General features: G+C 53.2%; 3 protein-coding genes and 1 non-coding gene across 13 annotated transcripts; 2 read left to right on the forward strand and 2 right to left on the reverse strand.

Annotated features, from left to right (window-relative positions):
• Positions 1 to 266: 266 nt before the first annotated feature.
• Positions 267 to 3,737, forward strand: CISD3 (CDGSH iron sulfur domain 3). The gene is made up of 5 exons (XM_036930400.2): positions 267 to 579; positions 918 to 949; positions 1,744 to 1,863; positions 2,671 to 2,706; positions 3,327 to 3,737. Exons 1-5 carry the CDS (start codon positions 282 to 284, stop codon positions 3,504 to 3,506), a joined length of 666 nt encoding a protein of 221 aa, XP_036786295.2. The 5' UTR covers positions 267 to 281; the 3' UTR covers positions 3,507 to 3,737.
• A 219-nt stretch (positions 3,738 to 3,956) lies between these two features.
• Positions 3,957 to 15,023, reverse strand: PCGF2 (polycomb group ring finger 2). 8 transcript variants are annotated; one of them, XM_057501427.1, is made up of 12 exons: positions 14,868 to 14,993; positions 13,064 to 13,187; positions 8,923 to 9,074; positions 8,248 to 8,344; positions 7,876 to 7,931; positions 7,747 to 7,797; positions 7,420 to 7,528; positions 7,188 to 7,242; positions 7,002 to 7,115; positions 6,150 to 6,230; positions 5,521 to 5,629; positions 3,957 to 5,366 (listed from the first exon to the last, which is right to left on the reverse strand). In XM_057501427.1, the coding sequence occupies exons 2-12, from the start codon at positions 13,072 to 13,074 to the stop codon at positions 5,287 to 5,289; spliced, it is 915 nt and encodes a 304-aa protein (XP_057357410.1). In that variant the 5' UTR covers positions 13,075 to 13,187; positions 14,868 to 14,993; the 3' UTR covers positions 3,957 to 5,286. The 8 variants fall into 8 exon arrangements, with proteins under 8 accessions (XP_057357410.1, XP_057357409.1, XP_036786286.1 ...); XM_057501426.1 differs by having other exon boundaries at positions 3,957 to 5,370; positions 14,868 to 14,992; XM_036930391.2 differs by adding an exon at positions 14,542 to 14,635 and having other exon boundaries at positions 3,957 to 5,629; positions 14,868 to 14,923.
• A 3,491-nt stretch (positions 15,024 to 18,514) lies between these two features.
• Positions 18,515 to 18,588, reverse strand: TRNAN-GUU (transfer RNA asparagine (anticodon GUU)). Its single transcript has one exon. It is a non-coding gene; the product is annotated as a tRNA-Asn (tRNA).
• A 1,039-nt stretch (positions 18,589 to 19,627) lies between these two features.
• PSMB3 (proteasome 20S subunit beta 3) lies at positions 19,628 to 27,724 on the forward strand. Of its 3 annotated transcripts, none has more exons than XM_057501430.1 (6): positions 19,628 to 19,760; positions 20,065 to 20,249; positions 22,847 to 22,954; positions 24,996 to 25,173; positions 26,637 to 26,741; positions 27,631 to 27,724. In XM_057501430.1, exons 1-5 carry the CDS (start codon positions 19,758 to 19,760, stop codon positions 26,733 to 26,735), a joined length of 573 nt encoding a protein of 190 aa, XP_057357413.1. In that variant the 5' UTR covers positions 19,628 to 19,757; the 3' UTR covers positions 26,736 to 26,741; positions 27,631 to 27,724. The 3 variants fall into 3 exon arrangements, with proteins under 3 accessions (XP_057357413.1, XP_036786396.1, XP_057357412.1); XM_036930501.2 differs by having other exon boundaries at positions 26,637 to 26,731; positions 27,627 to 27,724; XM_057501429.1 differs by lacking the exon at positions 19,628 to 19,760 and adding an exon at positions 19,867 to 19,885 and having other exon boundaries at positions 26,637 to 26,731; positions 27,627 to 27,724.
• Positions 27,725 to 27,755: the final 31 nt, after the last annotated feature.

Raw genomic sequence — 27,755 nt, forward strand, 5'->3', positions numbered from 1 at the left:
TTTCTTTAATTAGAAGAGTAGTCCACAGACCAGAATGCAGAAAATACCAGGCTACATATTGAAAACTCAGATACCTGTGCCCCACCCACAAAGATGTAGCGTGTAGGCCCAGCTGGGCGGGAGTCTGTTAAAAAAGCTCTCTAGGCGATGAGATGTAGCCGCACTGCACTTCTAGAAACCCTGCCTTAAACTCTGCAAGAAAACCCATTCCCGGGAGGTCCGCGGGTTGGGTGCCCTGGGAGGCGCAGGCAGGGAAACGAGAACCGTGTCTTGCGGGGGTCATGCCGCAGAGAGGCCGGACCCAAAGGGGGCGCCAGGAGCGCCCCCCTCCACAGCCCCAGGGGACCCGAGGAGGCTGCTGGGCAGGCACCTCCGCTCGGGCTTCCGGCGCCGGAGCCGGACCCGGCTGTGCAGCCCCCAGCCGCAACTCGGCTGCATCTTCCGGGCCGAGGCGGGGCCGGGCCGGCCGGGAGGCGGAGGAAAGCGGGAAGGTGACCAGGGCGCGGGGCGGAGCCGGCGTGGCGTGGCAGAGGGGCCGACATGGGCGGCGTGGGGGCGACCCTACGGCCGGCGGCCTGGGTGAGCACCCCCGCCCCGGCACGCAGGCAGCCAGGCCCTCCTCCCTCGCCCCTCCCCAGCCCCGCCCGCCGGCGCCCGGCTGGGCCCCCCAGGCCTCCCAAGTCCCCAGGCCCCGGTCGCCGCCTCGAGCTTCGCAGCCCTCCCCGAGCGCCTGCCGGGCGCCAGCGCCTCCCCAGCAATTCCCCTTCCTATCTCGTGACCTCCTTTTCTTACCCTCCCGTTTCTCCTGCGACACTATGCCTCGCCGTCCCTTCCCTCCCAGAGGACTGCTCCGCTTTCCACTGACTTTATTTTTCTGTTTCCAAACCTCCGTCTCATGATGCCTGCGTTCCTTGCAGAAGCTGAACCAGAGGCGGGACATCGCCTCCTGGTTAGTAAGTATCTCTTCTCTCCTTCTCTTCGCCCATGTCCCCCAGGCCCAGAGACACCAAAGGTAGAGAGACCAGAGAAGGCAACCAGAAAGGATCAGCCCGGCTTCCCCGCCTCCGGCCTCCAAATGCCTTGCGTGTAGCAACCTCCTGATGGCTTAGGGAGGCAGGGTGACCAGAAGGCCCAGGGCGTGGAGCCAGGCTCTAGGACTGGGAACAGCGGTGTCTTGATAAACCGAGCCCCAGGTCCAGCTGGCCCCACTAAGGCTGACAGAATCCTGGCCCTCCCTTCCCTCCATTGCCTCATTGTTTTTTGTTTGTTTTGTTATCATTAATCTACAATTACATGAAGAATATTATGTTTACTAGGCTCTCCCCTATACCAGGTCCCCCCTATAAACCCCTTTACAGTCACTGTCTATCAGCATAGCAAAATGCTGTAGAATCACAACTTGTCTTCTCTGTGTTGTACAGTCCTCCCCTTTCTCCCACCCCCCACTTTATGCATACTAATCTTAATACCCCCCTTCGTCTTCCCCCCTGCCTCGTTGTTTTAAAGGAAGGTAGCTGGACTCAGAAGCCTGAATGCCTATATGGCCTTGTAAACTCTCCCCAATCTGGAGTTCAGGATCCTTGTAGTCTTGAGGGGAATGTCCTTGTGGGGTGACATTAGACCAGCCTCCTGCGGAGAAAGCCTGCCACAAGCCAGGGCCAGTGGGAAACTGGACAAGGCCATAGGCAGGAAGGTGCTTCAGGGCAAGGGCTGACTCCAAGCTCCTCATCTCCCTTGCCACAGGAACGATGGTTCCCCAGAGTCCCAGCCAAGTCCGTGGTGGCCCTGAAAACACCCATCAGGGTGGAGCTAGTGGCTGGGAAAAGCTACAGATGGTGTGTGTGTGGCCGAAGCAAGAAACAGGTGAGAGACCCCTATCCCCCTCCCACTGACATAGGATACCCCTCTCTGGGGCAGCAGGATCTCCTGGGAGCTCCCACCCGAGACCATCTTTTTCCCACACATACCTGAAGGACAAGCGAGGCTGGGGGAGAAAGTATACTCTCGGGCCAGTGCCACTCACAGCCCTGAACTCCCTGTCCTCTGCATCTACCCTTTGTGATGAGGCCACTGAGAGAAACTCAGTCACATAGCCAGGCAAGTGGCGCCCTGGGTTCTGCACTCCTGGGGCCCCTCCTTGTGTCACACACACTGAGAGGCTCTCCAGTCTCTCCCCGCTGCCCCCCCTGCCCATGTCTCCTTCCTCCTTCCAGGAAGCATCTGGGCCAAAGGTTCCCAGGCCTTGGACTCCAATACTGGGAAGACGGTGCAGGCTCTTGTGCTCCTTCCCAGCACCTTCTCCTGGACACCCTCCCCTTTGCCAGTTTGTGTGACTTCCCTGGCTACCTGCCGCAGCCTGCTGTCTTAGCCTGGCTCCCTGCTGCCCCTTTCATTGGGCAGGAACCTGACCCATACTCTCCTGCCTGAGCTGAGCTTGAACTGTGTTCCTCCAGGCAGTGTGGAGCCCAGGGGCCATAGTCTTGCCTTGCCACTGATTGGACTTTGAGCAGGTCTCATGAGGGTGGAGCCTGCTAGGGGAATGCCAGCCAGAGTGCGGGCTGGTCCAGGCAGGCACTCTGTGCCTTTCTGCCACTTGCCCTCTGGGACAGGTTGCCAGTTTTTATTTGCACACTTCTTTCATCTCTCCTCCTACCCGACCCTGACCCCCAGGTTGAGAGGCCTTGGCTCCAGAATTGCCAGTCACTAGTAAGTCAAGGCATCTCTCTGGGCCAGTCCATTACCCTGCCTCTGCTTGAACAGCTTCCGGATGGATGGGGAACATATCCTGCACCAGGTGGCCAGCTCACTGTGGGACATCCTCTTCCTCCCTTTAACATCCACTCCCTGTAACATGGCCAGTTGTTCCCTGGAGCCAAACAAAACCGATGCCCCGGTCTTAAAGCATGGGGATGCACACAGGCTCTTTCCCACTCATTGAAGTTTTTACCCTGAGAATGGGGAAGGAAATGGATTTCGTGAACCAATGAAGACTCAGAGAGCCATTAAAACAAGAAAGCAAGCCTGTATAGTGTAAACTGCTGATACCTAGTCCCATTTCACCTCGAAAATTCTATCCTCGTGTCCTGGCCTTCTGGGTCCCCCAGATTAATGCTGTAAAGACCCATACTGAATAGTTAGAATAAGCAAAGTGTATAGTAACCATTGTTTATTTACTTGGGACAACTCCCCTCACATTACAGATGAAAGGTAAACTAGTGAACACAGGCAGTCTGCTAGGAAGCCTGAGCCCTAACCTCTGCACTGCCTAGACCTGCCCCACCCAGCAGGTGGGGTTGGGTCTCTGACTTCTCTCTTTCTCTTGTCAGCCCTTCTGTGATGGTTCCCACTTCTTCCAACGCACTGGTCTATCCCCACTCAAGTTCAAGGCCCAGGAGACCCGCATAGTGGCCCTCTGTACCTGCAAGGCCACCCAGAAGCCCCCATACTGCGATGGTACCCACAGGAGTGAGCGGGTGCAGAAGACAGAAGTGGGCTCCCCACTCTGAGGGGGTGGCTGCTGCTTAGCCCCAGGCCTCTCTGGAAGGAACTCCCTTTGTGGGGAAGGACACCGAGTGCTGAGCCCAAGACAGGGATCATCTTGGGACCCCAGTACCCATAGTTGGCTTGTGAAGGACTTGCTCCCCATAACTTGAATTCTCCTATCTGGGGCACCCAGGGACAGACCCATGGTTCCATGCCTGCTGGTGAAGATGGCATAAAAGACTTGCCCACCCAGAGTGGTGTTCTTGTGGTCACTGGCGTAAGGCACATGGCCTACGCCCACTTTGGATCTTAACTGGGGCTGGAGGGCAGCTGACTGGCGACAGGAAGGGGGCAGTTCAGGTTCATTCCATATCGGGTTGCCCAAGGCAGGCTGAGCCTAGCGGTGTGAGGTGGCCAGGGTACACCCCGACCCTTTCCTTGCTCCCTCCACCCCCAAAGAACTACAGGCTCTGGAGAGTGAGCAGCATTTATTACAAAGCCAGGAGATACAAATGTCCCAGGGCAGGAGCAGGGTACAGCCACAGCGCCTCAGACACAGGACAAGGTGCAAACACGACAAACCTGTTGGAGGGCTCCCAACCCCAAACACCCAGGCTGTGATAAAGTCTTGCCTCCTCACCTCCTCCCCACTCTGATCTCTGTACACTGGAGGAAAAAACAGGTGGGAAGGGATCTTTTGGGGTCTGCCCCTCAGGGGACGGTGTGCTGACCTCTGGGAAGAGAGCTGAGGTCACAGTTTACAGGTTTGTGTCTCCTTGGGCTTTTAGATGCCTCTGCCGCTTTCCTGACTTGGCCTCAGCTGGGGGTGAGGAAGGGACTGGAGGGATGTTCGCCTTTGGCAAAATCTGGGGTCTGAGCTTGTTTTGAGGTTAACCTCCACTCCAAGCCCCCGTGAGACTTTACCACCAGCCTTGCAAATAAGGGTTCCTGGGTGGGGGCAGGGGGCAGAAGCAGGTGAAGCAGGTCACAATGCTAAAGCCACAGTGGACGCCTCCAGTGGCCTGAACCTCTTCTTCCCTAAGGTAAATGATGCAAAGGCCACACACAAGGGAAAAAAAAGCAAAACAAAAAAAGGCAGAACTATCTATTCTTTGCACAAAGTTTCCACTGTAAGAGGAGTGGGTTAGGGAGATACAATCTCCACCACCCACTCGCTCTGCAGACCCAGGGGATAAACTGCATTTGTAAAAAGGCACTGTCTTAGCAAGTTCTCTGGACATTCAGTAATGGGGGCAGGGGAACTGGTCAGGGCAGGACAGCAGGACAAAATGGGGTGAGAAAGAGGGTAGACCCCATACACAGCCAGTTAGACTTGTGCCAAAAGTTCAGTGGGCTGGGTGGTAGGTCCCCCTAACACCCCATCTGCCTTGGGAAACAGAAGTAGGATGGGGTAGAGCTTTACTGAGCCTCAAGTAGCCCCTCCAACCCTCTTCCAGGCACCCCCAAAAAGAGAGCAGAGCAAATCACACAAGACCCCCTAAGAATGAACACCCCATCCCCCACACATACACACACACATAAAGTTTGTTTCCTGTGGCATTTAAATTAATCTGGTTGGTTCATAGAAAATAAGTATGTATATTTGGTTTTTCCTATGTACATATATATATAAATTTATTTATAAAACCCACCCCCCACCCCTAAGGTGGGAGGAACTGGGAAAAGTAGAAGAGGTGGAAAAAGGGGCCCAGAAAAAGTGGAGGGGTGGAGAGGCATGGCTGGAAAGGAAGGGAGAGGGTCCCTTTTCTCAAGTTAAGGGGGGCACAGGAGCTCCGTTGACGGTCATCTTGCGCCCCCTGCTGGTGGAGGATGATGTCTGCAGGCAGTTCGAGGTGCCCCCGTTGGCAGCTGTGGTGGCCCCACTGGCTGTCGAAGGGGGAGTTGGGGAGGTAGGGTGGGTGGCTGGGGGCCCGTGGGAGCTGGGAGAGCCATGGGAGGGGGTGGCTGGGCTGGGCAGGGAGGAGGAGGTGGCCGGCAGGGTGGCAGGGCTGGGAGCCTTGTCGCTGACTGACTCACACTCGGACGCCCCGCTGGTGTTGGTGCCCTCGGAGGGGGTGGGTGCTGTGGGCAAGGTGAGCCGCCTGCAGGCCGGCTGGACACGATACTTGAGGGGGAGAGGGACGTTCTGCAGGGAGAGGGTAGGGGTTAAAGAGAAGAGGCTGAGCAGGCAGCCACCCACCTCACCCACAGTGCCCAACAGGAAGAAAAGGAAGGTCTGGGCCCTGGAGGGGTTCAGAAAGACTGAGAGGAGACAGGCAAAGCGAACCTGCGAGAGCAAGGCCAGAGACAGACCCCCAGAGAGCAGAGAGAACGTCTAAGACCAGAGGTGAGGAGAGGAAGGCAGAAAAGCAGCAAAGCGACATTTATCCTCCACAGTCACCAGCCCCTCTGACACCAAATCAGGGCATGTAATCTGCCAAAGGGTCCTTTTCTCCTGAGTGTGGGAGGTCATCATCGAAAGACGGCCTGGAGGCTGACCTGGTGTGGCAGGCCGCCCTGGGCACGACCAGCTCATGGGACAAGGGATGAACAGTGATTAGAGCAGGATGGCCACGTCACTGGGGCCACAGACCAGTGCCAGACCCTGCAGGGGTCCTTCCCAGGCCTGCCCCCCGACCTGCACCACCCCACACTGCCGGCCTTACCCGCCTCCAGGGGTAGATGTAGGCGATGTCCATGAGGGTGTAGTATTCCTTCAGTGGCTCGTCCTCATACAGAACCTCCACCTGAAGGAGGAAGAGGAGGACACCATGAGCCTGGCCAGGCTTACGGCTCTAGCCGTCCGGCAGAGGCTCCAAGCTAGGAGTCTTGTGGGGTAGGTGGTAGGGCAATAGAGAGGGTGGACTTGAAGGTGGTCCCTCAGTACTCTGGGGTTTCATGGTGGACTTGACTTTCCTATCAGAGTTGTCCCAACATAACTCCTTCCTATCAGGCAGAAAGGGATCCAGAGAAAAATACCTACATCATTAACCCCCAGCCCCCTAGCCATCTATCCACACAGCTGTCTGGGTCCCCTTACATCTCTGGCAGGTCCCCCAGAGGAGCTAACAGGCAAAGAAAGGCCAGGTGAGAAGGAGCTCGTGAAGCACTGGCTCTCACCTGGGCTGCACAGCAAAATTACCCAGGGAACTTAAAAAAAAAAATACCAGCGCCTAGATCTCACCCCCCTAAGATTCTGATTTAACTGGTTATCAAGGCTTTAGGACAGTGGATCCAATTATTACTGCATGTCAAAATCATGTGGGGAGCTTTAAAACCTAACTCTGCACACTGGCTTCAATAGACGCAGACTGCCCCCCGCCACCCCACGTGGGTTTCAAGTAATCTGCCAAAGGGTCCTTTTCTCCTGAGTGTGGGAGAACTTAACTTCTACTTAAGTTCAATTATACAACCACATAGGCTCTGGTGACACCCGGCCGGCCCTGAACCAAATGGCTGGGATGCACAGACTGTTAGATTTACAGACACTGGTTTTTTGAAAGGGCTCAGGGGCTCACCTTGTACTTGCTGGGTACATCCATCTTGTTGCGGAGAAATTTGGCGAGATGCATGACAGTCATGGCTGCTGGACACCGCAGGAAGCGTACCCCCGTCTGCTGCAGGGGAGGCACCTAAGGCCTGGGGTCCGCCCCAGGCACTCTCTCCCAGGCCACATTCTACTCCTCGCAGGACCCAGCACTCACCTTCTCCTTGTCCCCATCCCCATTTTCCAGAGGACCCTTCTTTTCCTCCCGGTCCCTGGGGGAGGACAAAGAATGAAGCTAGGGAGAGCCTGCAGCAGGCAGGACCCCTAATGCACACATCCAGAAGGCCCTCCCAGAGGTACCTTTTCCTCCCAAGGGAATAGGGCCAGAGTGGGAAAAGGGGACAACCCAGCCTAGGGTCCCAAAAGGACCAGGCGTGGGTCAGACTTGCCTGACGCCTTCATAGAACTCGATGGAGAGGCTCACAATCTCATCATCGTTCAGAGCCCCCTTCTCCTGCTCTAGGACCTCTCCACGGTCCTCATTGGAGCCGTTAGGGACTGCAGAAGGAGAGAGCTCTGAGGGGCTGGTCTCAGACGGGGGAAAGGACCGGGGGGCTCAGCGGGGTAAGCCCAGCCGTCCTCCGGGCTGGCAAGGCAGTGTGGCGGTGAGTGGAGGGTGGATAGCCCAGCACATCCAGCCCTTGTGCCTGGGGCAGTGACACACTCACGTGGTCCCAGCTGGGAACACACACAAGTGGACACAAAAACACACCCACCTTCTGTCAGGGGGTATGCTGCATAGAAATCCCGCCGCCGTTTCATCTCATCTGAAAGAGGGAAGCAGGGTGAGGAGAGAACAACAGGCTGGGAAGTGAAGGGCGCTGGGCAGAAGGGTGTGTAGATACCTTTAAAAAGCCCAGGGACCAATTTGTAGACTATGTCTTGCAGGGTTTTGTCTGATCTGGAAAAAAACGCACAGAGGCCTGTCAGTGAACACCTCACCCTGATCTTCCCAGGCAGGGGACACCACTTCCCACCTACCTTCCTTATTCCCAGGGCCCAGGCCTTGGGATTCCTGTAGGCCTATCTTTACCCCTTTAGTATTTCTCCACCTATGACAAGCTGGATACACCCAGAGAGAGGGAAGGGCCCTTAGGTTCACACCCAGTGCTTCTCCCCTATCTGCCACCTTGGCTACAGGAAGCAAAAGGGCTGAGGGACAGAGGGCAGCTGACCCACAGGATCGGCAAGGGCAGGGGCTGCACGGCCAGGCCCACCTGATGCTCAGCAGCGGCCGGGTTTTATGGACCTGCACATCACACATGGGGCAATACTTGTTGGTCTCCAGGTAGCGCACAATGCAGGTTTTGCAGACTTGGAGGGTGTGGAGAGAGGAAGGAGAATCAGAGCCCCCTTCCTAATCCGGGACCAACCCCCAGGCCCTCTGCTCAGATTTAGGTACTCCTTCCTCTCCACCCTGTCTCCACATTCAGGCCTGTTCAAAGGCCCAACATGACCATGCCTCACACAGATGGCAACTGCCCCATATCCACCACTGGGGGAGAACAGATCCTGGGAGTCTGTGTGTGTGCGTGTGGCCAGTGTCATGTACCATGCATAAGGTGAGCCCCAAGTCCCAAGTCCCCCAGTGGAGTACAGAACAATACCCCGCCTTTAGGCACTCCCAGGGTCCCTGACCCTTGCCACCAAGGTCACAGAGCACACAAGGGGCAGCTCCATCTCCAAGGGGTGCAATTTCAGCCACAGAAATATAAAGGATAGAAATGAAATCTCAGGTGACGGTCCCTAAAACAAACTTCGGGGCTGAGACCGCTGGCCTCCCCTCCCAGGCAGCCTCTCTGTGACCTGCCTGGGACCCCTACCAGACACACAGACCTGTGTGGGGCCTGTATTCATGCCTTCCCCGGGGCAGCCCCCTCCACCAAACTCACAGGAATGCAAGCACTCCACGATGGTAGTGGCATCGATGAAGTACCCCCCACAGAGGGCACACATGAGGTGAGGGTTCAGCTCTGTGATTTTGATCCGTGTGGTCCGATGCATGATGCCGGGGTGGGGAGCAGGGGGACTGGGGAGAGTCACCCTGGGAAATCAAAGTAGAATCAGAAACCCAGAGATCTGAGAGCCCCTTCCCATTCTGCACTCCACCTGGCCCCCCAAACAACCTCTCCCCCCCAGCCTGAGACCCTTCCTCTCTGCCTTCAAGCCCTGACTGGGTGCATGCATGCAGGTGCTTCTTTCTGGCCCCCTCTGAGTGTTCACTGGGTGCCAGGGCCTCTGGAGATTCATGTGACTTGAGCAAAAGGTAGGCTCCATTTCAGGAGCAGCAGGAAAGACTGAGGTTAGACCACAGGAAGTACTACCTAACTCTCCAGAGGATGTGGGAGGCAGGCAAATGGAAGAGAGCAGAGTTCTTAGAAAACTCCCCAATCCCAATCTATATTCACTCAAATGCATACTAGGAGCTAGGAGAAAACATAGACCCATCTACCAAACTCAAAGCCCCTAACTTGGTTTTTCTGCTCTGCCCTACCCTCCATCCATCCCGTCACTCCTCCTCCAAGAAGCCTTCCTCGGAAACACTGTGGGCACAGACTGCCCTAAGTCTGACGGGAGCACCCCATCATTTGCCCTTCTGGCTCTGCATCCTTCCCTGGCCCTGGAGCCCATGCATGTGCCAGGCCTGGTGCTCAGGGAGGAACTACTGAGGGCAGTCCTAACATGCCTGGAGCGGAGAACACGCAGCTCCAGCCCAACCCCAGGCCCAGCCCTGGACTCTGCAGGTAATGACAAAGAGCCCGGGCCAAGAGACTGCTATTGCCCTCTCCACAGGAATGCTGCCACGGTGCCCCGACACACAGCCCACCTGTGCGAGTCCCCCAGATCACACACAGAACTGCCCCACCCACCCCCAGGCTCCCGTCTGCAACCTGTCCACAGGCTGCCCAGTGACAGACCACAGGCTCTTGGAGATGCCTGGCAAAGCTGGGCAAAGAGTTCTCTCTGCAGCCCAGTCAAGCACCCAGCCAGGCCCTGGATTGGCTGATGGGCTTTCTTCTTGGTATAAAAATCAAACCTGCACCTAGGAGGGACGGCCTCTTTCCCAGAGCAAGAGCCTAAGGGGTGGAGCATGGGAGAGTGGCCAAGCCCCACAGCTCCTTTACAACATACACCCTCCTCTCCTTTCCAGAAAGATTTCTAAAGCCATCACATGGGGTTTTCTAGGATCAGAAATTCACAGCCGGGATCAGCAGTTTCTATAGAGACCCCAGGATGAGTTTGGCCAGGACCCAAACAACCAATAGAGGCCAGCCAGAGACCAAAAGGGATGGAGAGACACAAAGGCCACACGTGGGACAGACACCAAGTTGCAGGGCAGACAGAAGGGAACCAGCGAGCCCCGAGAGCCAGCAGAGATGCAGCAGCTTAGAGCTGCAGGAAGGAAAAGGGATTCTGCTCCACATAGGGCAGCCTGGGCAGGCCCTGCTGGCATGGGGTCCCCCCTTCACAACTATGCAGAAGGCTTGCTGGTTACTCCACTGTTTGGTGGTTTCCATAGAAACCCTGTCCCTGGCAAGATGCCCAAATATTATTACAACCATCCAGAGGAGAGAACAAACTCCAAGTGGCATTCTCTCTGAGTGTAATACCCACTAGATGTCTACATGCCATCTGGGCCTCCAAAGGCACTTTGTGTGACTGCTTGTCCCGTGTCCACATGCATCTGTGTGCACACACAGCCAGAAACAAAACATTTGGGGGTCTGATAATGCCAGGGCTCCAGGTTGCTACTGAGAAAGCCCCTTCTCTTTCTCTCCCTCTCACGTACACATGCCATATATGCACACACATAGGCGCTTCTCACTGCCTCAGCCTCCACATTCATACACTCACTGTGTTTTCAAAATAGACACTTGCTCTTAAGAACTCCCATCCAGCACGTGCCAGGCAAACTATGACTTCAACACACAAGAGCTCCTAGGCAAACAGCCGTGACCTTCACCCTCTCACTTCCATAAGCATTTGTGAGAATTCAGACCAAGACTACCTCCCAAGCTCCTTCCTAGCCACTTAGGTGAAGGAAAGAACTGTGGTGCTTATTGAATGAAATGTTCCTTCTTCTCCCCTTTAAGAAATAAGCGCCCTTACCACACTCTGCTCCCCCCACCCCATCCCCAGGTGCCTCAGACTGTTACCTCTGGGGCTGGGGGTGGGGAGACACACTGATTGGTTCCTCACCTGATTACCATGGTTACCTGCAGGGCCCTGCCAGCAGGTGCCAAGAACAACTATAAACAGGAGCTCTGTTCCCCCACTGTACCCCCTCCCTACTCCCCACAACTAGGCCTAAGGGCCCCACACCTGACACCCAGTTCCTCCCGCTGCAACAGCCTGGTGTGCTGTGGGAAAGAGGGAAGAAGGGTGATGGATGGCTGGCCCTCCAGATGTCAGGACTTTAAGAAGAGCCTGGGAGATGGGAACAGCCTGAGGGAGAAAGCGAGAGAGACAAATCCCCAGAAGCAGAAAGGGAGGCCAAGGGCCATTTGGAAGTGCCCTTTAGGGGCTTGAACGAGTCCGTCCCCACCGTATCCCCACAGCGGACCTGAGCACTATCTCCCATGCCCAATACCTTTCCCCAGTTGGGGGCCAAGTCCTTCCGTATCTTCTGTCCCCAAACCACTGTCTCTGCAAGGGTATGATCGTTGAGGAGCCCATGCTCCTGGCCCCTGGGGCCCTGGGTCTCGGCTCAAGTGGCGGGAAAAGAGCTTATCAGCTCCCCACTCCCCAACCCAACTCTTCCTTGCCATTTAAGACTGGCATTTGTGTTTCCCCTACTAACTTAAAATCTCCTTAGTCTTCAAGTTTCCCTGCAAGCCTAGTAAGGCTTTCTACCCAGTACTTTTCTTTAAGTTCCCCTGAAACTTAGGCTCCTCTTGCTGTCGGTTTTTTTCTCATTGTTCCCAGCATAAAGATCCAGTTTCTGATAACCCAGAGGTCCCTTTTGCTCATTCAGATGCCCATCTACAACATTCTTTGCTCTGCCTTTCTTCCTACACATGACATTAGCCCAACTCCCTCACTAGAAATCTCCAGGTCTTGGGATACATCACTCAAGGTCACATCCAGACATCTAGAAATGGAGAGGTAAAGTGGATCTTAGAAAGCATCTTATCCAATCCTTTCATTTTACAGATGAAGAAACTCAGAAAGAAATGACTTGTCTAAGGTCACACAGTGATGCAGAGGCCGTCCTAGGACTAGAAACTGCCTGACTCCTGTTCAAGTGCACTTTGCACAGTGACAGCCGGCCAGGCTCCCCACTCATCTGAGGAATAGCCCTGGGCTGACTCCACCCAGGCAGGTGGCAGGCAGGGCTCTGGGTTCCCTGGAAGACCACTCACTGAGCCTTCTAGGAGGGGGTTAAAGTCTGGCCAACACATGACCATGAGCACACACTCTCATTTTGAAGTGGGAAGAGGGGGCAGAGGCTAAAAACGTCTGACCCCACTTTCGTGGTACTGGGTCCCAGGAGTCCATTCCTCTCCCGGCTGCATGGAGGAGGTCCCAGGGGGTCTGCCTGGGGACACTGTCAAACTCTCAATGTTCCCTGATCCTTGACTGGGACAAAGATCAGTGTGTGTGTATGTCATCCTCCCCCAACCCCTAGCAGCATCAAAAAGTCCTCGTTTCCTGAAGCTGGGCTCATTCAACCCTCCCTCCCTTTCCCACCTCTCAGCTTCCTGAGATCAAACAAAGACAAAACCCAAAATATACACACAGCTATGCACTGCCAGACACACACAGACATATGCACATGCAGCCAGACACACCCCCTCCACCTCTCCCTTACACAACACACAAGGCCAGACAGACACTACACACACACACACACACAGCTAGACAGACACGTTGCTAGACACACAGAAACACACCAGGCCAGATATACCCCATCACACATTCAGCCAGACCAGGGCCAGGCCCTCACTTGCCAGATGCACAAGCCACCCCACCCACCCAAGAAGCACAGTCTGACATCCCTACCTGAATGGAGAGCTGCAAACACACACTAACCTTTTGTGCATCCCTGGTCCACCCAGGGAAAATTATAACATAAGTCTTCTGGTAACAAAGGCAGTGCAGCTCCCAACCTTCGCTCTGGGGGCCAGAGGCTGCAGGAGTGGGGTGGGCATCTAACCTGCACAAAGATGTAACCTCTTCCTGTTCAGGTTCTCTCCATTCCCAGAGCAGCAGCTCCATCAACCAAGATCTCTCAGGCAAGGCGAGGGGCAGCAGAGAGCCCCCTTTCCTGCCCACCCCTGCAAAGATTTTGAACCCCAGCCAGCTACTCCGACCTGGATCCTGAGTCCCAGGTCTCACCTGGGGGTTGTTTCCTGTCTCATTCCAAAGACAGCTAGCTCTAAGACCTCAATCCCCAACTCCAAACCAGGGAATCCCTGGGGAAACCTCCCCATCAAAAAGCTGCAACAGAGCTGGCTTTATGCTCCTTCCCCAAGTGCTGACACCTTGGAATAAAGTGGAGAGGGGGAGGAAGGAGAAACTAAGAGTTTCAGAACAGATACAAACTGTGCAAGAGGCCCAGAGAAAGAAGCATGGGAGTAAGAGACAACGGAGTGGGAGACAAGCAGGAAAGCCCCCCATCCCTCCGTGACAGGGAGGCCTAGGGAAACTGAGGCAGCATGCGTGTGCGTGCGTGTGTGGTTGTAATCGGAGAGATAATGCCAAGGGGGGAGCGCGAGGTAACATTTCCATAATATGTACAGGCAACTTCCCACCCCGAGGCCGCCTCCTTCCCACCCCAAGCATCCGGAGCAATTCTGGGCAGATGGGGGCGGTGGGGGAGGGGGAGAGGCGCGCCTGGGCCCCCCGTGGAGGCAGGAGTGCCTGCTCGCGGGGAGGTCCCAAACCCTCAGAGCTAGAGGGGGCAGGGCCTGGGGAGGGGGGCGCAGCCCGGCTCCCCAGCGTTAGAGGGTTGGTCAGACCCGTCCTGCCACCGCTGGCGATAGGAAATATCACGAAACATCTTCCCCCAATCTCCTCTCTACCCCCTCCGCCCTGGCTTCCCCTGGGGCCCGAGTCAGAGGTTCAGGGACCCCAATTACCCGGTGGCCGCTCCTACCTTCCCTAAAGCCAAACTTTCGGTGGGGCCCAAGGAGGGGTGTTCCGGAGAGAGAGGCTCTGCTAAGGTGGTCTGGGGAAGGGGCGGGGCTCCCACACTGGGATGAGGGGAACGGGACCGGCTGGGGGAGGTGCCGGGGAGGATGGGGACCCGGGCAGGGAAGAGCGCCCCCGCCCGGCCCCGCAGCAATCAAAACAGCATGTCCTCTTCCTCCCGGCCTCAAGTCCTGGCGCGTCTACGACGTCCCAGTGCCCACGGAAGAAGCAGAGCGCGACCCCTCCCCAGACCGAAAGGGGAAGCAGAGTAGAACCAGGGGGTGCTCTGGTTCACGGGGAGGGCTAGGGGGCCAGAGATCCGCCCCAGCGCAGAGTCCCAAAGCCCTTGTGGCTGCTTTGGACCCTCCCCTTGCTACCTCGGGAGCAGGTCCTACGAGGGGGCTGCGGCACAAAGAGGCGGTGGTCGAGGGAGACGCCAAACCGTTAAAAGGGGAAATCCACTTCGGCCATCTTGGAAGGGAGGCAAGGGAAAAGGGAAGAGAAAAAAGGGAGAAAGAAAGGCGGACCGGACCAGCTAGGATAGGGGCTGGCGGGGGTGGGGCGGAGACGCGAGCAGCAGGCCCGGCCCGGAGCCTCCCCACTCCCACCAGGGTTAGTAAAGGATGCACCGGCCCCCCCATCCCAATCCCAGATGGGTACGGGGTAGGAGAGGGAACGGAAAGGGGAGTCTGCCTCCGCTTACCTGGGTTCGGGGTCCGGTGGGTCTCGGGGAGGGGGGATGGGAGGGAGGGAGGGAAGGGAGGGGAGGGGGCCCGCAGCCGTGTCGCTCGCTCTGGCGGCGGGAGGGGAGAAACGTACGGTAAGAAAGGAGTTTGTGAAAGCCGCTCGGGGTGGGAGGGAGAGAGGGGAGCGGAGGGGAGGGGAGGGGAGGGGAGGGGGAGGGGGAGGGGAGGGACCGGGGCTTGGGAGGGGGGAGAGACAAAATGGCTTTTTTCCTCCAGACAAGAGTAGGTCCCGCCCACTACTCACCCACGTGACCTCATTCCTTCAGGGTGTTTGCGGAGAGGGGAAAAGGAGAAGGGAAGAGGCTAACGAGGCACCCCCTCACCGGGTGCTGGGCCCCCCAAACTTGGATACGACTCACCCTTCCCAAACAGTCCTTGATCCTGGAGGATGGATCCTCTTATGTTTCCCTCTGCAACTAACCCCTTTTCTCCCCCAAATATGTGCGCGCCCTCCACCCCCTGATCCTGTGGTCCCCGCCCCTACCTGGGGCTCCTGGAAGATGGTGAAATGAGGACGGGGCTGAAATGTGGCTCTGCAGTCGTTGCACGCCTCGGCCTAAACCAAGGGCGCTGGGCTCGGGCGGGGAGAGAGACGCCTCCGGTCAAGCGTCCGGATTATTTTCATTCACTCTAAGTGACACTCCCTTAAAATTAATAACTATATCGGTGAGAGAGAGCATGTCCCCCTACCTGCCCCTCTCGGCGGCCGGATCACCGGCTCTAAAACGCAGTGCCCCGGACCCAGCTGGGGCGCCTCGCGGGGAGCACACCAACTAGAACCAAGGCAGAGGCCTAGGGGGAGGTCTCGTGGGGGCGGGGAGCGGCGTGCTCCGGCGAAGAATGGAACGCCACCCGGACCGGGAGACACGCTGGAAACCAGCACCCTGGCTCAGGGCCTGGGACACAAAAATCCGGTCGAATGCGAAAGGACCGAATGGATTAGAAAAGCAGGTGCAGGGGCTCGAAAGTGGGCCCGCGCTTTTTTTCCTGCCTTGCGCCGATTCCCGCATTTTCCTCGGGTGTGCGGATCGCGCTGGGCGCTGGACGCGGCGGCAGGAGGGGCCGGGGAGCGCCAAGTCGGCGGGTGCCAGCCGGACTCCCATCGTCGCCGCCGGCCCCTCCCAGTGGTCGGCCTCCTGTCCCCAGGGGTTCCCCCCGGGAGAAGGTAACTAGGAAGAGGCTCTGAAAAGCTGAGAGGAGAGGCTGAGGCTGGCGCCGGAGAAGCCAATCGATACTACGTTATGGCGACGACCGTGGGCCTGTCTCATTAGGTCGGTCGATTATCTTATTCGTTATTCAAGATTTATTAGAGATGGTCACTGTGTCCCTCCAAAGAACTCAATTATCCGGCCAGAAGCGCCATTAAGCCCATTGGCACGGGGTGGCTCGAGTTAGGAAATGAGACGAATCTTCGGCAAGCTTCGGGACGCCCGCCTCCGCCCCCTTCCCACTTCGCTCGCTTCCCAGGAAGGCCCGAAGATGGGGCCCGGGGACTGAATGCTTTCACCCTCTGGCCGGCGACCGAGAGACCTGCAGACACTGGCCGCCGAGTGACCCCAGCTTCAGTCTGCAGCCCACACCCGCCGATGGGGGCGGGGAGGAAGAAGAGCGGGAGGGATTTCCGCCCAGAGCGGGTGGCCTAAGAACCCGCGGTAGAAGAACCGGGTAGGACCGGCCACCTACTCCCCTGTCCTTGCACGCGGAGACCGGGAGTTCGCAGCCCCTCATGGAGAGCGGGCTCTTGGACACGCCTACTGGCCCTAGGTCCAGCGTGTGGTCGGCATCCTGGACCCTGCCAGGGAAGACTCGCGCTTCCTCTCTGTTCCCCAGTCGCGCAGCGGGGAGATTGAGCGCAGCAAGGGCTTCCTGGTAGCCACGCCTTTCCGGCTGGAAGATCCCAGGCTAGAGATACCTGTAGAGGGCTTCGGGAAGATCTCAGTGGCACCCACGATCTACATGGGCACCACTGGGCAGCCTCGGGATGGAGGGGGGGAAGATATCAGCTACTAAGACGAGGGCTGACGTCCCTTTGAGTCCCCACTGAGGCCTTTAATCCTGGAGCGCGAGGGGGCCCCCCACTGTGCTCATCGCGGGTGTGTGTGTGTGTTCATTCACTCGTGCCTTAAACAATTATTAAACCAGTCATTAGCCAACTAGAAGACTTAAGGAGCATGCTGAAGACACCCCCGTACCCACTAAAAGTTCATTTTAATGATTTCCACCTTGGGCGAACCGTCCCCTCATCCCTGACCTTTCTGGCTTCTCATAGACCCTTCTGACCCAATCCTGCTCACATCTGAAGTTCGCTGGTTTCCCCCGACAAAGAAGCACCCGTCATGGACCAGCGTCAATACTGCACTAAGCACAAGGGACGTAAAGTTGATGAGCCAGGCTTTCGTGCTCAGGGTGCTCATAGGCCGGTGGGGGCAAACTCAGAGGGTTACACTGCCTGTCTCCTTGGTTTCCAGGGCGCTGTGTATCCTTTCGGTTTGCCCCCACCAGCCCTGTGAACACCGGGTAAGAGGGGGGGTGAGCCCTGGGGAGGGCTTTCATAAGAGGCCTCCTTTGAGCCCAGTCTTGGGGAGAGACCAGATGTGGAAAGGAACTGCGTGAGTCCTCTGCTTAACTCCATAAAAGTGGAGGCTCCCACCCCGCGCCCCGGAACGCGCCACTGGCAGATGTTAAGATACCAATGATTTCCTCCAATTCTGGGTTACTTGCAGTACCTCTTCTAGCTGACGGCTACTCGTCAGAAAAGTCACTGTGTCTGTTACAGACTAGAAGCTTCCAGAGGGCAGGAACTAGGGAAATCTAGGTCATTATTTCCCGCGCATACCAAACCAAGACCTACTGCGAGGATAAAATCCCCTTGAAGATGATGACAATGGTAGGAGAGAGAGACTCCTCCAGTGATTTTTTATGACTGTCTTTACCTCAGTGTCCCTTACTCCTCCCTCCCCGACGTCCTTTGTCAGTTTCTGCTCCTATTTCCCCATTCCCCTCCCCACTTCTGGGTGTGTATTTCTAGAAAAAAAACTGTGTTGTCTTCCTTGATGCTTCTCATATAAATTGCTTCTCTTTTCCCTCCATTTTCCTAGGGTCTTTCTTCCATTCACCCTGCCTGTTTCTTCGTCATATCCCGTCTTTCGGTCTCTCTCTGTGTATCCTAGCTATGTTCTCTCCTCACCTTTCTCTTCATCCTTTAGTATGTCCCTGCCTTTGTCTATCGCGCTACTTTCTATTGCAATATTCTGAGGTTCCAATATGGATTGAGGCAGACAATGGAAAACTGTCCAACCTCCAATGCAAATTCATTCTTAATTCTACGGAAAATGCAACCTGAAACGTATTGCACAGTGAGACAAAAACCTGTCTGCCTTTCCAGCAATCCAGCTTGGGGGCGGGGTGGGAGGTAGGCGGTGGAAGAAAGTGCTGGAGAAATTATCCCATCATTAACTGAACAACCAATTCTTAATCCCAGCGACCCTCTGATTTGCTATAGACAAAGCATTGTCTCTGCCATTTCAGTACGAAATTTGTTTTTTCCGCAGTCGGGAGAGTAACGTTTAGGCTTCCCTTTTTTCTACTAGAAGTGAGAAAACTACATCCCTGGGTGGGCTCGAACCACCAACCTTTCGGTTAACAGCCGAACGCGCTAACCGATTGCGCCACAGAGACGGCGACAAATGTGAAAGTGGCAATGAGCTGAGTCAATAGTACTGAGCCGGCGACGGCGTAGGATTCCAGATAGAAATTCAGCAAAGGTGAAGAAATCAGACCCAGAAGGAAAAGGGAAGGGTCCCGATCCGGGAAAGGGAAGAGGCGGGACGTGCGCGCCTCTTTTTCATTGGTTCTGGGAGGGTCGTTGTCGACTTCCTCTGGATCTATCTTATATATGGGGAATTCCGCTGGTAATGTCCCTTTCTGGGTGACCTGAGAATAGGGATACGTGAAGTTGACCTGTTGAGAGTCCCAAAAAGCAGAACCACCTTCTGCCTCTAAACAGCCCCTTCGCAGCTGAACCCCTGAAGCCGCAAAACAGGATAGGATTTCAAGAGGGAAGATGTGGTCACACCTGGCAGATGCTGCAGGAAGCTGGTGGTCTAAGGAGCACCAGTTCCTGGACTTATTTCTTAGCAGATTGAGAGACTAGTTCACTAATGTGGGTGGAAGCTTATCAGAACATTTTCTCTTTTCCCTTCAAGCTCCCTAAGTCTCAAGGACCTATAACTTGGAAATTTTTCCTGACGTCTATCCCAACCAGCCCTGTCTCAGGTCCTGGTGGAATCAAAGAGTGATAGCGTAGCCTTCCTCGCACTTGCAACATTAAATATGCACTTCATGGGTGCCTCCTAAATATCAGGCACCGTTTTAGGCCAGTGAATGTCTAGACCTTAGCATAATTCTGGGCACATAACATGTGAAGATTCTTGGAATGAATAAATGAAATAAGCTAGCATGAGTAATACACTCGACCCACACAGCGCTGTTTATAGGTAACACGCTGCCGGGTCTCCTCGGTTTCACCAGCCCACGTGCGCGCAGGTCCCGGGGATGGTCTCCAGTGTTCTGAGTCCGGGTCCGCCGAGATCCCAGCTTGCACCGCGAAGCCAGGCTCTTCCGCACTCACAGTGACTTTTCACTTTCCGCTTTCCGCGGCTCCGTTTTGGCTTCTCAACGAAACTCTGTACTGATGACTGACAAAGAGGCATAGCCAATAGGAAGCCAAAGTGTCCCGGAAGGGTCGGCCTCTCAGCTAATGGAAAGCGGCGAGAGTGGTTGCGCAGTGAGGTTCATAGCGGGTTGCCTGGAATTGTGGAGAGAGAAGGTCCTAGTACACCGCAATCATGGTGAGCTGGGGAGCGAGGAGAGGGCAGCCCGGGTAGGAGCTGAGGAACGAAGAGGGGGGTCACGAGAGGTTTGGAGGGCCTGGTGGTCGGTTGAAGGGAGCGGCCGCAGTTTGAGGTGAGGTGAGGTAAGGACCGAGGGGGTGAATGCGACTCCTCGCAGCCGCACAATGCAGAAGTCAGAGTTGGAGTTTGGGGCATTCGGGCGCCCCCAGAGTGGAGGGCCATGTGTACAGGAGCCTCCGGATCGAGTGCTGTGACCGTATTTGGCCCCTCTTGTTGAGCCCCTTCGCTCTGTCTGCCCCAGTCTATTATGTCCTATAACGGAGGGGCCGTCATGGCCATGAAGGGGAAGGATTGTGTGGCCATCGCCGCCGACAGGCGCTTCGGGATCCAGGCCCAGATGGTGACTACGGATTTCCAGAAGATCTTTCCTATGGGCGATCGGCTGTACATCGGCCTGGCCGGGCTAGCCACCGACGTCCAGACCGTGTAAGTGACTCAGGCCTCTTGGATCTGGGCGTCTTGAGCTGCCTGTGTGTCATCTACCAAACAGCACCAGTGAATCTGAGACGTTGCCAGACACCGTAAGGAGCACGGAGTTCTGTCCAGACGAACTTTTACCAGTATTTATTCAGTGCCAGACTGTAAAGCACTTTTCCTGCATGGACTTACTTAGTCCTCTTAATGATGTTACCATGTTGCTGTCCCATTTTGCAGATAAGAAAACTGAGGGTCTCAGAGAGTGTCTTGCCCAAGATACAAGCTAATGAATGGCACTCAATCTCAGTGCCAAAGCCTGTGTCAGTTCCTTAAGAACTTCAGGTCTAGTTGGGAGAGAAGGCAGGCATACAAAACGGTAACTGACCTGTGATGAGCTGGTGCCTATTAACTGCCAGATTAGTTATCTAATTGAAAGTGGTTCTGTGATTTGAGAGAAGGGAGAGTCTGGGGGATAAAATAGGTAGCTATTGTGATGGTCAAGGTGTGAGGGTTATGGTCCCGATGGGGCAGTAGTAGTGGGAAAGCAAAGAAAGGTGTTTCTGAGAGTTGTTGCTAACCAGCCTTAGTGGCTACTTGGGTATTGTGAAGCCCAAGAGTCATTCATTGAGGTTGGGTCCATGTCTTTTTCACATGTTACTAGTATTGAGACTAGTACTTAGCACGTAGGCAATCCAGATTTTTTTTTTAGGTGAAAGGTATCTTAGAGATAACTTTTTTTTAAATTAAGGTATCATTGATATACAATCTTATGAAGGTTTCACATGAGCAACATTGTGGTTTCAACATGCACCCAAATCATCAAGTCCCCCCGCCATTGCAATCACTGCCCATCCCGTGTAGTAAGATGCTATAGAGTCATTACTTGTCTTCTCTGTGCTATACTGCCTTCTCTGTGACACCCCTACATTGTGTGTGCTAATCATAATACCTCTTAATCCCCTTCTCCCTCCCTCCCCACCTACCCTCCTCAACCCCTCTCCCTTTGGTGACCGCTAGTTCCTTCTTGAAGTTTGTGAGTCTGCTACTGTTTTGTTCCTTCAGTTTTGCTTTGTCATACTCCCCAAATGAGTGAAATTATTTGGTACTTGTTTTTCTCCGCTTGGCAATCCAGAAATGTTTTAAAGGTGATTTCTGTTCTTAGCATGTTGACTGAAATGTAGGAATTGGAAGGAGTAGTATTAGGAGTGAAGCAATGACTTTGATCTTTGACAACAATTTTGAAGGGACAAGGCAAGCCAAGTAGAAACACCTTGTGAGCAGTTGGGGTCTTAAAACTATATCCCAGAGCTAGAGAGGCATTGGTGATCTGTTAAATCTATTGGAACAGATTCTGGAGAGACACAATATATGGTGGGAAAAAATCAGCTGCAGTTCCAGAGTTGAACTGTATATTTAGCAGTGGGGAAGAAGAGAGGCCATAGGAAAAGAATCAGGATAGGATTTCAAGAGGGAAGATGTGGTCACACCTGGCAGATGCTGCAGGAAGCTGGTGGTCTAAGGAGCACCAGTTCCTGGACTTATTTCTTAGCAGATTGAGAGACTAGTTCACTAATGTGGGTGGAAGCTTATCAGAACATTTTCCCTTTTCCCTTCAAGCTCCCTAAGTCTCAAGGACCTATAACTTGGAAATTTTTCCTGACGTCTATCCCAACCAGCCCTGTCTCGGGTCCTGGTGGAATCAGAGAGTGATAGTGTAGCCTTCCTGTCAGTGTGAAGGCTCCCTTCAGCCTTCTCTCCAGCCGCTGCCATTCTCCTCACACCATTTCTTTTTCTTCAGGAGGCTATTCCCACCAAGTTTGCTTGTTTGTGGGCAGTAATTACTAACTTTGCTAGGTCTCAGTTTCCTTACCTGAAAGATGAAGCTCAGGTCCTGTGGAAGGTTCTTTGTTCTGGTGTCCTGTGACTAGTTGCTTTGCTTCTGGCAGGTAATGGCATTGGCCCTCTCCCTGCAGTGGCCTATCCCTGGGCTCTGAGAAGGTACCAAAAGAGGTGTGGCCTTTTTTTCTGAGGCACCTTCCAGTCCATTAATGCAGCAGCTGCTGCTTATTAATACACATAAGACTTTGCAGTTTCCCAAGCACCTTGTCGTACACTCATACATTATCTCACTGCCAGGTAGTTTATTTTGTTCCCATCTAATGGATGGAAGAAGTGGGATAATGAAGGCTTAGACCAGGTCAGCTCTCTCAGTCCACTGCTGTTTCTACTATAAGCTGCCATCACTATGTCTGCAGGCAGACTCCTCAAGAGTGTGGAAAGAGCTGTGCATTTTATTGTATATAAATTGTTCCTTCCAAAAAGAGGGGGAATCCACTTGATTACTCCCTTTTTCTCACCTTAAAAAAAGTTTGGGGAAAAGGTTAGCAGAGTGGTGTATTTACAGGTGATGAGTGTATTGGGCAAGCCCTCAAACATGGACGTAAGGGTGGGCTGCTGGTGAGAACATCGCAAGAGAGAGGGAAAAAGGGAGTCTGGTCAGAGGCTGAGTTTGTATGTCTCCCTGTGTTCCTCCTGACTGCCACAGGGTGGATGCTAGTAGACATTCAGCAGCGACTTAGTAGCTTACTTTTCTCCTCCTACCACAGTGCCCAGCGCCTCAAGTTCCGGCTGAATCTGTATGAGCTGAAGGAGGGCCGGCAGATCAAGCCTTACACCCTCATGAGCATGGTGGCCAACCTCTTATATGAGAAGCGGTGAGTGAATGTAGTCTGGGACGCAGGGAGTGCAGAAACTGTTGATTGGCCAAGTAGGCATGCAGTGTGGAGGGATGCCCAGGAGGGAGATTCCTCCTCATTCTACCATGTCTCATTTGCAGGATGATAGCCTTAGTTTATAGGCCTGTTTTCTGTGGGCCTCTCTGACAACCAAATAGGAAAGAAAAGGCAACTTCAGAAGAAGGCAGGGAATGCAAATAGATGAGCTGGTTCCTAGGCAACAGAATTAACCCCACCAAGAGTGCCCTGGAGTCCCCTGCCAGAAGCCACCCTTACTCCAGAGCTACTTTTGTTGGCACTAGATTCTCTGGAACATATGAAACCAAAGAATTAGGTGTCTTAATTTCTGTCAGTTCGCTTTGAGGACTTTATAATGAGGATAAGAAGGGGCTTAACTGTAGAATTCAGTGCAGAAACTGGGACAGAATTGAAGGGAGAACACCGCACTCACCAGAACACAGAACTTCGCCACTCACCTCTGGTCAAAATTGGGTTACAAGACAAGTTGAACTCTTTTTTTTTTTTTTTTTTTAACTTTTTATATTGAAATAAGTTTAGACTTTACAGAAAAGTTGCAGAAGTACTCTTTAGCTTTTGAAAGTTAAGGCTTTGTCATTTCTATACCTGGATCAATACTACCTTTTTAGTATTAAAAAGTAAAAACAGAAAGGGGTACTTTTTTCTTAGGTGTAAGTTAATGTCCTCAGCTGTAAACTGCCATATCTGGTAACCATATCAAATCCCAAATTGAGAAAGGCTTAACAAAAGATGTTTAAAACGGATTTATATGGAAGAAAAAAAGTCTTACAAAGTTGTAAAAATTAACTCATACATGTATTTAATGGCTCATGTTTATTGAAAATATAGGACATTGAGGCTGACCTAGAAAAGTCTAGATTCTCAGCTACTGTAGCCAGAAGCATTCTCTGCAAGCCCAACTAAAATCAGTGATTTGCCAGCAGGATAGGCTAGTGCGTGATTTGCAAACTCGAGCAATGTACAGACCCTTTATAAAGGTAAGAACTTCTTGAACTCCAGAGAATCCATGCAGGCACTTCTCTTCGTGAAACACTGCCAGTAAAAGTTAAATATCACCTTCAGGTGATACCTCTGAATCAACAAAACTGGAAGTACAAACATAGACCCCGAACTGCATTGTATTAGTTTTAAGGTTGTTTCCCAGATAATCTGGGATATTCTTATATTAACTTGACTTTCAGTTTATTGAGAGGAAAATACACATTTTAAATTTCTTATAAAAGTTGATACTCAGGAATCTGTTTGAGAAATACTGGATCAAAGCATGCTGTTCTAACCACTTTCTCTACCTTAGAACTAATAAAAAAAATTTTTTTTTAAATCATTTTTACAGAACTATAACTTAAGGCCATGCTCTTAGAAATTGCTGAGAGCTGATATAAGACATATGAATAATGCCTCAACTATTCTGTTGAGGATAGTGGCCATTAGTTTTTGAGTATTTTATATATAAAGATCCCTAAGATTGTTATTCACAAAGCTCAGGGTCTAGAACAAGTTTCTGATATGGTTTTTCCTTTTGGCAGACAATGAAGTTAGCCCACTGGTATCCTTTTTTGCCTTGTCTGCTAGGAGATTCAGAACAAAACATTGTGTTCAGTCTAAAAGTCTTGTATTTTTTTTTTAGTAATTTAGTTTTATTTTTCAGTGTTTTTTCTGTAAACTGCCTCAAATCCTTTTGAAGGGAGTTAGAGGTATAGAATAAAGAAAGCAGAATTCCCAAAGAAACGAAGAGGAGGAAAGGATCAGGGGTTAGGAGGACATGAGGGTAAGTGTCAGAGAAAAGAAGAAAAAGTTTAAAGAGCACTGCCAGATGCCTGGAGGTGGGGAAGGGTTCATCAAAGCTGGCCAGAGTGAAAAGGGACCTTCCCAAATAGGCCTTCCATTCTCCTCCCTGCACCTGGGCCAGGGCCTTATCTGAATAGGCTAGACCAAGAAAGTGGACGTTCTTGAGTCTGGGTTTCTCTCTCTACCCCCATAGGTTTGGCCCCTACTACACTGAGCCAGTCATTGCTGGGTTGGACCCGAAGACCTTTAAGCCCTTCATTTGCTCTCTAGACCTCATCGGCTGCCCCATGGTGACTGATGACTTTGTGGTCAGTGGCACCTGTACTGAACAAATGTATGGGATGTGTGAGTCGCTGTGGGAGCCCAACATGGTGAGTTGGTATCATGGAGTGGGGCTGGGCTCTGAGGTACTCACCCCTTGGCCCTCAGGGAAAATGTTTTCATGTGGGACATAATGGGGCAGTGGTTCAGGTAGGACAGAAAGCCACAGCTGCTGGGTCTGGGAGGTTGCCCAGGAAACTGTCTGCCAGGCCTTGGTGCAGCCTGGCTGGCTTCAGAGAGCACCCTGAGTTAGGAAGCCTCCATCAGATATTTGCTCCAAAAGCAAAATGTTTCTCACATTGGGTTTACAGGGTTCTCTTATCCACTTGTGGAACAAACATTTAACAAGGTGTAGAGTTAGAGGCAGTGTCACAGAGTGGGCTCTGGGGATGGGTTGTCTGGATTGGAAACCCAATCCACCTGCCCCTTAGTTATGTTCTTGGGTAAGTCACTGCACCTCTTTATGTCTGCATCATATCTGTTGTACAGTGGGGATGATACTTGAACCTACCTTATGCGTGGTAGTGTGAGGAAAACACACAAGAGAGACTGGAACAGTGCCTGACAGGGAGGTTCATTGTTGGGCCGGCTCTGCCAGGCTTTGTGGACACCAGATAGTCTGTTCTTCAATCTAATGAAGCAAGACGGATGACAAATACCTGTTAAAATGCAGTTTGGAAAGAAGGGGCCTGGTTGGCAGAAGGAACGGCCTGTGCACGTGTACAAGAGGGTCCCAGTGTATTCCATGATGCAAGAGAGCTCGCTGTGGCTGCTGGAGTGTGGGCAGAATGGATGGGGAAGTGACTGGAGAGTGAGATGGGGGTGAGACTGAAAGGCCTTGAGTGCTATGCCCAGGAGTTTGAATTTTTCCTCTACATGGTGTCAAGAGGCAGTAAGGAGCTGAGGAACCAGAGCCTGCAGGTGGATGCCACAGGCTATGTTGTCGCCTTCAGGAGGCTTTGAAGTCTTGAGCAAAGATACTGGCAGTGAAGGGGATGTGGCCAGAGTCTAGAGTACTTGCTCACCTAAGAGTGAAGTGAGGGAGGTGGAGATAGTGAGGATGCCCGAGTGTTCTAGCTACGCCATTTAAGATAGAGGAGGTAGAAGGAACAGGCTGGAGGGAAATGGGTTCATGGTTGGACAGGTTGCATTTTGAGGTACCTGTGACATTCAGGAGGAGAGTCCATCAGACAGCTGGTAAAGCACACAGAAACTAAATAGATTCTGCTCTCCATTTTACAGAAGAGGAATTGAGGCTTAGTGAAGGGACATGGGACTTGCCCAAGGTTACACTGCTGGTTAGTGGAGGAAGTCAGGGCTTGTAGTCTCTCTCTTTCCCTGCTTCCTTCAGAGAGGAGCTGAAGGGCCTTCCCACATCCAGAGAACCATCCCTCCCTTCAGTCATGGGAGAAGCCAGAGTTGGGGATCTTGACCCTAGAAAAGGGAGTTAAGGAGCCACATCAAGTTAGGGTCCAAGGCTCTGAGGATTGAAAGGCTTTTGTTCTGTTGACAGGATCCAGAACACCTGTTTGAAACCATCTCACAAGCCATGCTGAATGCCGTGGACCGGGATGCAGTGTCAGGCATGGGAGTCATTGTCCACATCATGTGAGTATGAGTTGGGAGGAGTCTAGATGTGCAGACACCTGCCTCTTCCTCCCCCAACACACCCCATTCCCCAGGACAGTGTGAGATAAGTAAGAAAGGCTGTCAGGCTTGGGGTAGCAGAAATCCATGCTTCCCTAAGGTGGCCGCAGGGACTCTACCCTGATTGCCCCGGCCTCTGTCAGGCGAGGCTCCACGACCCTGAGTTTCCTGCTCCCTTGCTCACAGGCATTACTTTCCTTCCTTACGTGTCCTCAAAGGCTCAGGGGGCCTGTTTGGGAATAGCCACAGCAGAGATACCACAGATTGAGCAAAATCCTGGGCAGCTCCCCTCTGCTCTCCCAACTCCCACCAGTGTGGAACCCACGGCTGTGTGATGTCCTGAGCTCTGGGAACTATTTTGCAACCCCCAGCCAGTTCCCTGATCGCCACCCCTTTTCTTGTTTGGGGCTGTCACCAGGAACATAATTGGGTGAAGTAAAAGGTGTCCTCCCACCTGCTTTTCTTGGGTGCATCCCAGAATAAGCATTTAGATCCTTCTGTTATGGAATAACCTGCCTACTTGCCATGAAAACCAGACTGCCGCAGATGCAGAGAAGTTACCACCCCAAGGTTCTTTTATGTTCTTTAGGGTGAAACATATCACACCTCCTTCCTGAATGACTTGGGGACCCTTTTCCTTTTTTGGAGGGCTTCACAGTCAAGCCCTGAAGCGTCTCGTCTCTTGATGGTTCCACCTGTGGGAAGTCTTCATTAGTGGAGTCCCTACTTCTCCATTCTTCCCTTCCTCACCACAGGCAGAGGAAACCAGCTAATGTTAATGTAACATGAGCACAGCAGTTAAGACCTAGAGTTGGCGGGATGGGTGTAGATGTTTTGTGACTTTCTCCCTCTGCAGTGAGAAGGACAAAATCACCACCAGGACACTGAAGGCCCGAATGGACTAACCCTGTTACTGGAGCCCTTTTTTTTTTAAATAAAATAGTTTTTCTTTCACTCCTGCTTCCTTAAGTGTTTTACCACAGAT

The sequence above is a fragment of the Manis pentadactyla genome, chromosome 4, assembly GCF_030020395.1.
Source record: "Manis pentadactyla isolate mManPen7 chromosome 4, mManPen7.hap1, whole genome shotgun sequence".
Classification (NCBI taxonomy): domain Eukaryota; kingdom Metazoa; phylum Chordata; class Mammalia; order Pholidota; family Manidae; genus Manis; species Manis pentadactyla.